The sequence below is a fragment of the Phaenicophaeus curvirostris genome, chromosome 2 (assembly GCF_032191515.1).
Source record: "Phaenicophaeus curvirostris isolate KB17595 chromosome 2, BPBGC_Pcur_1.0, whole genome shotgun sequence".
Classification (NCBI taxonomy): domain Eukaryota; kingdom Metazoa; phylum Chordata; class Aves; order Cuculiformes; family Cuculidae; genus Phaenicophaeus; species Phaenicophaeus curvirostris.
Genome location: NC_091393.1, coordinates 110,356,273 through 110,370,786, shown reverse-complemented (window position 1 = coordinate 110,370,786; position 14,514 = coordinate 110,356,273). Strand labels below are relative to the sequence as shown.

Genomic DNA, 14,514 nt, shown 5'->3' with positions numbered 1-14,514 from the left:
ATTTTCTTGTTCAGTCAACCAATTTCCTTAGTAAAGGAAGAACATGGATCTGTTGGAGCAAGTCCAGAGGGCCATGGAGGTGGTCTGAGGGCTGGGGCACCTCCCACATGAGGGTCGGCTGGGAGAGTTGGGCTTGTTCTGCCTGCAAAGGAGGAGGCTGCAGGGAATCCTTAGAGCAGCCTTCCAGTACTGAAAAGGGGCTCCAGGAAGGCTGGGGAGGGGCTCTTGATCAGGGAGTGCAGGAATAGGATGAGGAGAATGGATTTAAGCTGAAAGATGGGAGATTGAGATGAGATTTTAAGAAGAAATGTTTTTCTGTGAGTGTGATGAGGCACTGGCCCAGGTTGCCCAGAGAAGCTGTGGCTGCCCCATCCCTGGAGGTGTTCAAGGCCAGGTTGCGTAAGGCTTTGAGCAACCTGATCCAGTGGAAGGGGGATTGAAAGGGGAGTTGGAGCTGGATGGGTTTTGAGGTCCCTTCCAACCCAACCCATTGTTATGATTCTGTGATTCCAAATGGCAAAACCTATTCCTGGATCACTGTGTAGGCACTGTAGTGCCTTGCCATTTCGTTTGCCTTTTTTGATGGATGCCAAATTGAATATGGATAAAACACTGGTCTGTTCCTAGGTAGCACAGTTGAGTGCTGCTCAGTGAGTGTCAATAAACTGCATGAACTCTTTTTTTTTTTCCTTTCCAGAGCTCTGTGGAGAACTCTAATGCTGCACAGTCTCTAGCTGGTTTACTGAATAAATGCAGGACCCCTCAGGGACAGAGGCTGGTTAATCAGTGGATCAAACAACCGCTTATGGACAAGAATAGAATTGAAGAAAGGTAACAGTGCTCTGTGTTTGATGGAGTTAAACAAGTTAGTAACTGTTGTACAGAAGGCTCTTTTTAAGCACAACACACTATAACCGAGTAATAATGGTAGTGGAGTATTTTGCATGCTATCCTGTAACACATAGTTACAGTTCAAAGTGTTTCTCCCAGAGATGAAAATTGGCAATCTGCTGTTAAATTAAAGGCTTTTTACAATTACAATGTTTTAAAGATGAGGAACGGTATGTTTTGGAGGTCACACAATTCCTGCTGCAGGCGAAGGCCATGTAGCAGCCTCATCTTAACTGTTATGCTGTAAATGCTCGAGCTGTCTAATAATATTTTGATGTCACTCCCGGTTTACCAGTGAAAAAAAGAAACTAAAACAACACCTCCCACCCCACCCCCCAGATAATTAACCAGATCTTTGTATTTCCAGACAAAAGCTGCCTTTGGTGACAGCGGGATGCTCTTGACTGTGTCTTGCCTAGAATTTGTGGCTCAAACATGGGTAGTTGTTTTCTTCCTTGCCCTTCCATCCTGCTGCCTGTTGCTGTGTGCCTGCCCTGCCAGCAGACAGCAGCAGCAGTCAGTACGGAGCTTTAGAGAGCCTGGCATATGTGTGCTGGGAACGTAGAGATAACTCTCAGTCCTTCAGAAAGGAAAACTGCAAAGGCTGCATTCCTACAGCGTGTGCGTTTGTCTCTTGGTGATGTTCCCTATACAGACAACAGAAGTTACACTTCTTTTAAACTCTTGCTGAATGTAGCAATATTCTTATCACCTAAACCCAAACAGCGCAGCTCAGGTGAATGGCAGGTTGGTGCATTGCAGACTGTATGTTAATGTGTGCCTTGCCAAAGCTGAAGAGGCAAGAAAACTCGATTTGCCTTCAATACCTTTTCAAAGGCCCGTATTTCAGATAAGGCATTATGAATATGTCTGGTTTTGCTGTTGGGATTTAGCATAGATCACTACTACTGAAAAAGAAATCTAGGCTTCGTCACAGTGTTGTTTAAAGAAGTTAGACAGGAGTTTCCTCGCTACATTCTGAGAGACTGAGTTATTCTGCTTCTCTTCAACAAATGTTTCTACTTTTTCTAATCATTTGCAGAATGGTGTCCAGTAACTTGGGCAGAGCACACCCAGAAGTGTTATTTTGCCCCCAGGTTTATTGCCTGTTGTTGCTTACTCTGGCATGTATTGCAAGACTCTTTGTCATTAGGTCTGGATTATGTGCCCAAGATGCTCTGCTCCTGTCAGTTTTGGATTTTAAGATCTCGGCCAACTCTAATTTTACAGTTATGCTGGTTCTAAGTTTTTCAGAGTTATAACCCCCATTGGTCGTTTTCTTATCTCAAAGGAAACATCAGAAAATTTAGCTTTTGTGTCAGACTTGTTTGCTCCTTACTGTGCATCAGAAGTCCTGCAAGTTTGCGAGAGAGATGGAGATTTCTTGATAAAGCTGGGATTAAATAATAGGCAGGAAATGTAGATTGACATGTTTGATAGAGTGACAATCACCTCCACATTTTGAGTTGCAATTCTGTATGGCTCATGTTGAATGCATTTAGGAAAGGGCATATTTGAAGGAGAGGAGTAATTAAATGGAGTTAAGCTCTTAGTGAAGCTGATGAAGGTTGGTGTATCTAAGTGCTAAGAGGTTGAAAGGAGTCCATCCATAACTTCCTGTGTCTTGCCCAGGCACAGAATCGTCGGGGCTGCAGTTTGTTTTAATTGGAGTCTACAGATAACAGAGATGCTCCAGTCATACTTTCTCCACTTATTTTGCAGCACAGCAAAGCCTTTCTGAATGCATCTTGCCTTCATGTACTACTTTGATGAACTTAATTCTTTGACTTTGGGATAAATCAGTGTGTTCTACTCGTAAGCTGTTCGTGTGACAACCTCCCTGTCTTAATGCTTTTCAAAGACAGTAGGACTATTCCTTTTTTAATCTGAAGGAATAGATATAGTAAGAAGCTGGTAGTGGGAGCACTGTGATATGCTGACAGATTCAAGTTTCTTTTGAAAGGTATCGGGATATATTTATCAGGGAGTGCAGGGATAGGATGAGGAGAATGGTTTTAAGCTGAAAGAGGGGAGATTGAGATGAGATTTTAGGAAGAAATGTTTTCCTGTGAGGGTAGTGAGGCACTGGCACAGGTTGCCCAGAGAAGTTATGGATGCCCCATCCATGAAGATGTTCAAGGCCTGGTTGCGTAAGGCTTTGAGCAGCCTGATCTGATGGAAGGTGTCCAGGGGATTGGAATTGGATGGGCTTTGAGATTCTTTCCTACCCAAACCGTTCCATGATTCAATGATATGCAGTTGCCAAGTTGTTCTCTATACGCTTTACAGTATACTGTGGCTGGTTTAAGGATTGGAAACTACTTTAGACCATCTAGGTGATTTTAGAAGGAAATATCTGGACTCCTGCTCCTTTACGTTCCCTGTGTAGTCAAGAGGTACCGATCTTTTCTTAGCTTGAAGTGTGCTGGTGGCTAAACTGCCCCAGCTGGACTACTGTTAAAAGACAGTACTTGAAGCAAGCCTGTCGTTTTGGTTATACAGGAGATAATTGATTTAACTTCTATCACAGGAGTGTAGAACTGGTTGTCTGAATGTTTTTTTAAAACCCTTTCCAAGGTGGACTCTTGTAGCCCTCTGCTTGGACCTGTAGATGGTGCCAGTCACCTGCTGGAGCAGGATGGATCACCATAACCTGGTAAGGTTTGTAGATAAACAGAACAGAGCATTGCATCACTGCTCCGTGTTTACTGCCCCTACAGTAACAACACAAATTAATGGACAGAGTGCACATGGTTTGGATAAAACAATGTTTATCTACTTCTTAGCTTATGAGAGCTAAGAAAAATGATACTTGCTTGTCTTGGTAGACACAGGCATCTGCATGTCATGATTAAAAAAATAATTAGCAGTCATAAGTACACAGGATACAGACCTACTTCTCCCATGTGGTGTGTTCAGAAGGCAGGTACGTGAGGTTCTTGCTCCTTGCTGTATAATCTCTTGAATTAAAATGTAGGTGCAGAGACAGGAGGAGCAAACACATACTAATTGCATAACACGATTGACTATGATAAAGCAAGTAACTTTAGTACTTCGAGTTTATGTTTCAGATATGGAAAAGTCTGAGGAATGTGGCAGAATGTAAATAGTGCTTGTTCTGTTGTGCCCTGAGAAGGGCTGAGTAGATTTAACTTTTTTTCTATATCAGGGGGAAACCCTACCGTTTGTGCACAGAGCAATTATGAGATCCCAGCTGACATTTCCAGTCCTCTCTGCATCCCGTGGCCAGCCTTCTTACCCGTCTTTGTCCTTGGGGTGAAGGTGCAGGGATCTCGGCTCCATAGGAGTTACAGGCTGTGCTCTGACTTCTCTTGTTCTGCCACAAGCCTGGTGTGAGCTTTTCTCCTGTGTTCCTCAACACTATCTATCAGTGACTAAACTGTAGGAACCAGTTCTGTCTCTAGCAGAGTCAAAAAGTAATGGATTTAGGAAGCTTAGGGTGGATGAATGCCTAGCAGGGTAATATTTCCAAGCTTGTAGAACATTCTTATGAATCAGTTTGGAATGATAATTAAAGTAGAAGCTTGTATAAAGATGGAAAAATAAAGGGGCTTGTTGCTAGCTGTTGCAGGCAGTTTTGAATGCCTGTGCAGGGCTTTATTTAGTTAGAAGAAAGGAGCTTGTGTGGGGGTGGTGCTGATCTCTTCTCCCAAGTAACAAGGGATAGGATGAGAGGAAATAGCCTCAAGTTCTGTCACGCGAGGTTTAGACTGGATGTTAGTAGAAGTTACCTCATGGAAAGGCTGGAAGAGGCTGCCCAGGGCAGTGGTGGAGTCCCCATCCCTGGAGGGTTTCAAGAAGTGTGTAACTGTAGCACTTTGGGACGTGGTTTAGTCAGCATGGTGGTGTTGGGCTGACAGTTGGACTGGATGATCTTAGAAGTTTTCTCCAACCTTAATAATTCTGTGATTCTAAGTTAACCTTACATGCCTCTGCTAGCAGATAAATAGAGGGACAGAGTGGGGCAATGCGTGTGGGATAGCTGAGGAGCTGTGTGACAGCACGGGTGTGAACAGCCAGGTGAACTGAGAAGTCTGTGTGGGTTGCAGGCCTGTGATCTCCTTTGGGTCACAGGAATGTCTTCAAGCAATGGGAGCGCTGTAGTGCCTGCTCTTTGGGACAGCCAGGCAGGGAAGAGGAAGGGGTTGTGTTTCTGCAGAGTAAAGCGTGAACGTGGAGAGCTCTGCTGCTGAGGATCCATGGGCCTGTTGAGATCATGGGTAAGGATTGTGGGGCACCGGAGTCAGGGGCCTTGCAGTGAGTATCTGCAGTGCTACTGCCCTGTCACGCTGAGGGACTGGACAAAGCTGCCTTTGGACAACAGGAAGAAACAGGATCATAGTCCCTGGCTCTCTCAGAAAACCTGGGCCACCCTGGCATCTGCTGGACTGGAGCAAAACACTTCCATCCACAGTGTGCTCTTGCAGCAGTGAAAGGTGACCATGTGCTGGGGTCCTCTAGGAAGAGCAGACGGAGGAACGTAATTGCTCATATTGACTTGGTGGCTGTGAGGCTGCATCTAGAGTCCTGTACCCAATGTGGGGCTTCGAGCACAGACAGATGGAGAAGCAGGAGCTGGTCTGATGGAACCCCACTGAGCAGAGCCATGGACTGCAGCATGTGGTGTGTCGGAAGAGGCTGAGTGAGCTGGATTTGTTGCTGAAGAAGGGAAGACAAAGGGGCAGCTTCTGAAATACAGGTTGAATGTGAGGTCATTTGAGGACAGAAATGTGATTTGTTATTGTCATGCAGATCATGATGCAACAAATATTTCGCATGGAAGAAATCATCGTTCCAGCGACGCGAGAATGATGTTGGCTTCCAGTGAGCCTCTGGAAATGTTAGAAAAGTGTCACCTTTGGTGTTCCAAAAGTTATCATCTGAGTCTCCTAGAGAAATGTTTAGAGCCTGAATCCCTCAAGGCTTCTTTTTTAACCCTCTCCCCTCCCTTCATCTATCTGTACTTATTTAAAACTACTAGATAACCTCTATTTTTGTTTGGGTTTGCTTATAAAACCAAGGTTAACAGTGGGTGCTGTCTAAAAACATTAAGCAGAAACTCTGCTGGTCAAGCATGTGTCAAGCCAAATCTTTGGGAAGTAGTTACCATCAAAATCCCAGGCACTTGAAACCAGTTGAAAAGCTTAGATTCTTGTGTTGTAGAAGATTTATTTTTAGTTTCGCTGTTCGAGGAGGGAACAGTGGGACGTAAATAAGAGCTGAAAAAAGGCTCCTTCTATGGCATCTTCAGGTGTGGGGAAGACAATGTTGCTGCTGGAACTGAAGTGCATAAAAGCTGTTTGTGTTCTGCATGTTATCCAAATAATGTGTCTTCTAGGTCAAGGATCAGCAATCAGCATTGCAGATCTGTAAATCAGAGGTGACATTCCATGATGCAGCACTGGAGCAGGTACTCACAGTATCTCCTAGCTGATACTTCCAGCTCGCCCACTTCATCCTGACAAGTCCTCACTCCATGCAAAATAAATGGAAGGATTCAGCGTTTAGTCCGTTTCTGTTGCATCTGAATTTTGAAGCTCAAGGGAAATAAAACTCAAATTTGGTTGAAAGTTCAAATTGGTTTTCAGATATTTAGGAAATAATCAAATAGCTATTTAGGAAATAATTAAATAGTTATTCATCTGGAGCTGCCATACTGTTCTTCTGCTTGCAGCCTGCCAGAAGGAGGTGGATGGTAGTTACTGCACTTTTTAAATTTTGCTTAGAATCTGTGTTTAATTATTCAGGATTTTTGTTTTAAGTCACAGCTGTAAGTTAATGAAGTTTCCAGTTAATGAGTTTGACTATGTGAATGCTTTTACTGTGTACGTGTGCAACACTCTCTGTTTTGTCACTGTATCCTTGGTGGTCACTGATTTGACCATTTTATATAGCAGTATGGTACATTTTTCATGAAAGAACAGAGAACATATTGTTTCTGCTCTGTTTGATTTATATCCACAAACATTAGAAAGGTGGCACATTAGGAAACTGCCTTTGGCAAGATAATGTTGTCTTGACTTGTAATTTAATTTCATTTATCATGTATAAGGGTTGTAAAAGTCTTTAGTGTTCTGTTTATGAGCAGGTTTGAGTTTCTTGTCTGTGCAGCATGAATGCAAATGAAGAAGTATTTGTCTTTTTACAGCAGAGAAATAGAACCAGTCCAGTGTGCTCTTAGTCTGTGCTAGTTTAAGGAAATGCACAGGTTAGCAATTTAAAAGAGTGTTAGTGCTGGTGGAGTGTAATAAACATAACCTCTTCATTTTAGTAATGTATGGAATCTTGCAAGGGATAAACCACACAAAAATAATAATGGAAATGCCTTTCCTCTGCTGGCTCTTGTCTTTGAAGATCATGCAGTAGTATTGTTGTATCACTGCATTCCCAAATACTGTATTTAATCAAAAAGGAAGCCTGGCACAAAACCTCCACTGTGCAAGCACTGGGATGCGACTTTTGGTTTTTAGATCAAAAACAGATTTTTGTTGTCTTTTTCTTGGTGTGGAATGTTAGTCTTTGATCTGTTAGTAGTAGGGCTGAGAGGTGGCTCTTATCGGCAGTAAAACACAGGAAGGGGTGAAAGGCTTTCAGCTGGATTCCAGATTATCCATCAGAAATTTGGAGATAGCTGGGGTATTTTTTTTCTCTCTCTCTCTTAGGGCACACTGTGCCCAACGTCACTTGTTATTGCACAGAGTATGAAGCTGATAAAACAGCCATGGTTTGTAGTAGCAGGTGGAAAGGCTGTTAGCATGGCCAACTCCAAGTGCTTGTGTTGGGCCGTCAGTGATATTAGCTGAGATGCTGTTTGCTGGTTGTGTGGGTTAGTTTGCAAATGTAAATAAGCGTCCTGAAACAAAGATTCCATTTCAGTTCTGCTGTGTTTTCACCGGTTAGAGTTGCTTCTGTTACCTTGGCTGTGCTGCTTCAGGTCTGTGGTGGAAAGTGTGGCCCTGCTTTTGTTTTCCTTTTCTTCTGTGTGGCAGAACCAAGTTCCTCAGTGTTGTCAGTGGTTCATGATTACACTTTCTTTGATTTTTTATTTGTTTCTTTTTTATTTGCTTTTTCTGTTTCCTCAGTAGAGCTTTATATTAAAGCCAACCTGTCATTTGATGTCATTATTACTTGTGAGCTTTAATTGCGTTATCTTAATGTGGCCCTTTTTGTTCAGCAACCCGGTATGTGTGCTTATCGTCCTGGAAGTTGTTATGCAAAATGTGGCAGGAACACAAACCTGTCAGCCTTACATTTGTGGTTGGCAAATACAGGGAGGGGAAGATAGAACAGTACTAGGAAGGTCATGAGATGTTAGTCTAATTAGCATGGTTTTGGCAGAGGAAAATTGTATCGTGCTGATCCGAGAACTCTTTGAACTTGTCATTGTTGTGGACAAAGGAGGAAAGAAAAAGAATAAATTAGAGGTTTCAGAACGCCTTTGACAAATTCTTCTCCAAGAGACTGTTGAACAAGCAGAGGGAGTGTGGGATGAAGGGTAAGGATTTGTTTGTGTAAAAGGCAACAAGTGAAGAAAAAGAGAGGTTTTTATCTTGGCAAAGGTAAGCTCAAGGGTCCAGAGGCTGCACTTGAGATGTTCCCTAATGATCAGGATAGCTGCTGGCGGGGAATGTACTGACACACTTATAGGGGACACAAGCGAGCACCAAAACCGTAATGAAGACCAAACCAGGGTGACTGATCAGGCAGAACAGAGGTGCTAATCACTGTTATGAACTTCTTATTTAGGTTGAATCTGGTTGAAGCTTTTATGGTGGATCCAGAACTACGTCAGTGTCTGCAAGAAGATCTCTTGCGTCGCTTCCCAGATCTCAGCCGTCTGGCAAAGAAGTTTCAAAGGCAAGCAGCAAACTTACAGGACTGTTACCGAATGTATCAGGCTATCAATCAACTGCCTAATGTTGTACAAGCACTAGAGAAACATGAAGGTAACGCTACCCTTGTCTGTTTTCAATGTTCTGTAAAGCACTGATGGTGCAACAAAACAGCATGTAGTTTTCAAGGATTATTTTTTTCCTGTGTACTTTTGTTGCAGGAATAAAGCTTAAAGATGTTTGAAGTGAACTGAAATTCTGAAATGCCAGTCAAGTGCTTAAAAATAACCATAGACAAATCTTCGCATGAAAAAACATGCTAATTAGTGCATAGGTGCAGTAATTGAACTGTTAGGTGATGGTCTGGTAGTCTTTCACATCAACTTGTCTGTAAGAGTTCTTGACCAATTGTGTATGTTTATTATGATCTTACAAACAAGACGCTATTCATACAATGTTGTTGTGTTCCTCTTGAAGACACTTTGCACTTTAGATTGCAATTAAACACAAAAAACCAGTTTAAACATTATTGGTATAATTAGATTGGCTTTTTTGATGATGAGAGTAATGTGCTAGGGTTTCTTCTGATATTTGTTAGTGGGAAGCTCGACGTTATGACAAGCAAGTCTAGAAAATACAAAAGTTGTTGCTTCTTTTCTTTTTTTACCTGTTGCCAAGAGAATGCAGACTAGGACAGTGTCAGTGTAACAGGGGCAATCCACTGCAGCAACGGCCATCCTGCCCTGTCAGAAAACAAATTGTAGAAACTCACTAATTTATTTGCAAACCTCTTTGCGTAAAGTGAGCTCCAAAGCCTTAAAGAGAAATAATTTCTGCCATGGTACAGTTACAACAGATCTTTCCTATATTTCAGTAGACAGTGATATTACGCACTAATTTCTGTACTATAGTTTTATGCCTTCAAGTAATGAAACATCTTCTAAAGTAATAATCTTAAAATAAATTCATGTTTTGTTGCTGGCTGTGTTATTTCCAAAACAGTTAAGACCTAAAACTGGGAAACACCTGGCAGGTACAACTTTTTTGAAGAGCTGTGCCACGCTTTAGCTGCTTCACCGTGTCCCTTTGGCTGTTCCAGAGAGACACTGTCTGGTTTTGCCCTGGTGTGGAGCTCTCGGATTTGATTAGTTCAAAATGCTTGCTTCCTGTCTTTACTTCTTTTTCTATTAGCTGTCGTTTGCATCAACAGAATTTCTCTGTCATAGAAAAACGATTCCATTTTTAGCAGTTTTGAGGAGCAGGCTGTGTGAGGCAAACTGCTAAGCTTACCATATGGAGAAATTAATAGCCTGCAAAAGGTTTGTGCTGTTCCACACGTGAATCAGGCGGCCTTGGTAGGGCATTTGTCAGCAGTATGTCTAAGATAATTTAAAATAGGTGAAATGTGTTATTTTGATTTTTCTTTGTACTTATATGCCCTTGTTTATAGGACAAGAATGGTTTGGTGATTTTGAATGTGTGTGACTGATTCAGGCTGCATCTGATCATGATGCTGTTTTAGACTAATATCTTTTAACTCCTCAAGAGGTGGAAAGACAGACAGATTTTTGACAATGCTGAGTATCTGCTAGTTTCAGGACTGCTATTTTCTCATGGATGCCATGGGGAGGTAGAGCACCTATACCACCGAGTGGTCAGCAGTGAGTGCCCTTCCCCCAAGTGGCGCCTTGCTGTCTCGAGGTGCTTATTCTTATGGATGGTAAAAGCTGAAGAGGGGAGTGATGAGTGAAGATGACTTTTGTATTTTTTAGGCACGAGAAACCTGCATAAGACAGGAAAGGCCTCTGAGTCATCAAAGCATTTTGCTGTTGCTGGCAAAAGGGAGCAGTTCATTACTTAAATTGCCGGGGCATAAAATCTAGGTACTTACAAGGTGGCTGTCTTCAAGGAGCTGCTGAAGCATCTTTGTTCTCATCGCAGACTGATACTCTTATTTTAAGCCTGTGAATATGCAGAATACAGGAACTGTATGCTGGGTTACAGATGTATTTTTACAGTTTTGTGGCTTGAATAACCCCTTACTGCATTTTACCTCTTATGTTGTGTTCCAGCACTGTTCTTCCTGTGACTGTTGCTCTGGTGTGTTCCAACTATGTTGAGATCAAACTTGGCTGTTTCCCATGCTTTATCATTTCCAGATTATTGTTCCCCTACTCACAGTGGAAATTAATTTCTCTATCAAAGCATCATCTTATGCACTGTTAAATTCTACTTCATTTCTGTTAGGCCAGTTCTCAAGGGTCACTTGGTTATATTCCCAATTTATGTTGTTCCAGTTTTCTCTACTGGTATCTTCCCACTGTGTATATTAGTGAATTCTGTAAGCAGCTTTCTTTTGTATGTTAATATAATAAATTCACACATCTTAAAAAGATAAATGCTTATGTGAGCCCTAGAGGAGCTGTACTGCTAACGTTCTTGCAGCTCATTCATCTTTTGCAAGTCAGTGATGTCCTTTATCTGCCTTCTGATCACTTTACTACTTACAAGTCCAGCATCTAGTGTCCTGTGTGGCACCATAATCAGTGATGTAGAAGAGCCTAGTTTAGGTCCTCAGATTTAGGTCTATGGGGAGATTGAGATGAGATTTTAGGAAGAAATGTTTTCCTGTGAGTATGGTGAGGCACCAGCCCAGGTTGCCCAGAGAAGTCGTGACTGCCCCGTCTCTGGAGGTGTTCAAGGCCAGGATGATGAGGCTTTGAGCAACCTGATCCAGTGGGAGGTGTCCCTGCCCATGCAGGGGGTTGGAACTGGATGGGCTTTGAGGTCCCTTCCAACTCAAACCATTTTATGAGTTCCCTTTGTCTTAGTAGTCAGTTATCTCCAACAGATGTTGTGCTATCAGGTTCGATCCACCTCTAGAAAACCCATACCATATTTTATCCCAGTTTCTGTTTTGCCTTTTGTTCTTCCCTCACCATTTTTCCTGAGACCTTTTGTACCACCAAAATGGCTGGTTTAAGGACATTTTGGCATCGAGATTTGTCAGTTTTTCATTTATAGAAGAGTGTCAGTTTTCATACTTCAGTGTGCTGCCAAAATTGCTATAGAAATGTTTCAAGTTTGAAGATTAGTGCTTGATTTTAATTTCTCTACAACATTTTAAACCACATTAATATTAATAGTGAAGTCTTTAATGCGTGTAATAAACACTTGTCTGTGCTTCAGAAAGTAAATTATGATTTAAATTAAAACCTTTACCTGGGAGTGGAGAGGCTTTGTGGTCACTATGCATCTCTGCTGTTGATGGCATGTAGATCTGTTACTCTTTCTGTCAGTGGTTACCTTTCATGCTAATGATGTTGAATAAATGCAAAAGTGGGGGTTTTACCATTCATCTTTTCTATAAGTTTACGAATGCCAGTGCAAGACAGGATGGAGTTTGATTTTTTAGTTTTGTTTCTAGGTTGTTTAGATGTGTCTCCTTACAGGAGGGGAGAAAAGCAGATGTGACAGAGAGGAAGGGATTTGGAATAAAAAGCAAGCTTTACTTCAGTTTAGATCTCACTTAGTTCTGAAAATTTTTAGCCAGCAGAAGACTCCATTTTTACAAGTTCAGGAATCTCTCAACAGTATGATTTTTTCCTCTATTAATAGATAGAAATCAGTTCAAAGTCCTAACTTGAAAGCCTGAGGAAGCAAACCAACCTTTTTCGTTCTACTGGAGTTTCAGTGCTGGGGGAAAGAGGGATTCCTTTGGGTGATCGTGTCTTTACAGTGTTCTGTGGACCCTCCAACAGATAGGTACTGTGCAGCTGTACTTGGTGCTATGGAGTGTCCGTGCTAACAAAAGACATTGGATTTGATTTTGATAACTTCCTACTTAGTGGAAAGGTCAGTGACTCTGAAGATCCAGTTAGACTAGATGGTCTATTTTTAAGGAAAATAACCCCCTAACCCATACCTCATAGTTACTGTTTATGTCCAATAAATAACGTACCAAGTATTCCATGTTTTGTGTAGTTTTGAATTAAGGAAAACTAAAAACTCTGAAAAGTGGATAATGGGACTTATACTTCATATCTTCAAATTTGGTTGCTGTAGAATAGTACAGTTTTTACTGAAGCCATTTCAGCGTTATATGTACAAGAATAGGACATGTTCAGACAGCAGGTTTGCTCTTAAGCTGTTGTTTATCTGTAGTTTTGCTCATAGCAAAAGGGAATTGATACCACCAGGTCTGAACAAAGATGATAGAATAGGTACAAGCTTCAGAATATAAACTGGATAATGCTGATTTTAGAAGATCTCTGTGTGTCAGTGGAATCATCATAGCCAATCTGAATAACTACTCACCAGCTCTATAATTGTGCTGTTTATCTTGGATAAGTGAATCCTGCTGAAGCTGTGGGATTTTGTGAATGATGGTTTTTTTGTGTTTGTTCTCAACAGGAGCTCACCAGATGTTGTTGTTGGCAGTGTTCATAACACCTCTTAATGATATCTACTCCGACTTCTCTAAGTTTCTGGAAATGATAGAAACAACATTGGACATGGATAAGGTATGGGCTGGTGTGTAGGAGGGGGTTACTCAGCAATTGAAGTTTCTTGTTGAACTTTGCAATCTGCTCCACACTCGCTGTATTTAATTGATCATCTATATTAAGTAGTTTGTGATAGTTTAGCTGTGGAATAGAGGAAGACTTGTATTAGCAGAGTGGTTATGAAGAGGATGTTCACCCTCTGTCTGAAATTATTCAGCCAATGAAAAATCTCATCAGTGTTAAAAGCAGGGCAGGGATATTGTCACTTTTCTGCTTCTTTCTCCACGTTTTCAGAGTTACTGTGATCTGTCTCAGATCTAGAATGTAGGCAGAATGTTTATTGCGTATCTCTCTGTTTCTTTAAAGTTCATTACACTTGACTCTATTTGGTGGCATTAAGTCTTCATAACAGTTTGCCACTCTGAGAAATGACTGACCTAGGAACCAGTGTGAAGCTGTTTCTCACCAGAGAGAGAGAAAGCTGCTGCCATTAACTTTGCCTTGCATCGACACTTGCTTAAAACATTACTGATGCTAGGCCCGTGCTTACAAGAGAGAATGGGCATCTTTTTCAGATGAAAAATTGGCAAAAGAAAGGTGGAACAAGCATTCCTGTTCCTAAAATCTGTAGTGGGAAGGAGAAGGGATGAGTAGAAGTGGCTGATGGATTGTTGTTTAACGTGGAACACTTTCGATTCAGGAAAAACATGAACTGCTGCTTAGCTGAGTGGAACAGCAATGAGGTTTTTAGCAAGCTTTGTACATAATTTTTTCCCATTATATTACAGAATTGGTCATAGGCACCTGGAAATGTATGTGCTTTTGAATACCACTGGTTCCTCTGCTTGCTTAGAAATGGATTTGATGTTCTTTTCTTATTAAGATCTTTCAGTTGTTTTGGAAAACTTAGGAGGTGTTTAGGATTGCCATAAGTGTCAGTTTCAGCTGAGTGTAGGAACAGAAGCTCTGCCTTCCCATGTGGCACAGCAGTAAGGACAAGGTGGGGAACTTTGGAAAGCTGCAATGGCTGTAAAAGTTGGAACAGGCATATTTTTCTCCACAGGCAGAAGTGCCACTTCTTATCCCTTTGTACTGTGTGTGCGTTCATCAGCTGCGTTTTACTGCTGAAGGAAAGACCGTTTGATTGACATGCGGCTGTAATTTGTGATGTATGCTAATGAAGGAATTTATAGCTCTGTACCAGTTACAGACCATCTGCTGGTGCCGTTTGTGTGCCCTGGGACTCTTGTTTTCTTTAAAGCTAG

General features: G+C 41.7%; 1 protein-coding gene across 1 annotated transcript in view; it reads left to right on the top strand.

Moving 5' to 3' along the window:
* MSH2 (mutS homolog 2) overlaps window positions 1-14,514 on the top strand; it is a 43,379-nt gene that overhangs the window by 7,798 nt on the left and 21,067 nt on the right. The window contains exons 6-8 of the mRNA XM_069850443.1: window positions 698-831; window positions 8,659-8,858; window positions 13,158-13,267. Of these exons, the coding sequence (XP_069706544.1) occupies window positions 698-831; window positions 8,659-8,858; window positions 13,158-13,267 (444 nt within the window). The remainder of the gene's footprint in view (window positions 1-697; window positions 832-8,658; window positions 8,859-13,157; window positions 13,268-14,514) is intronic.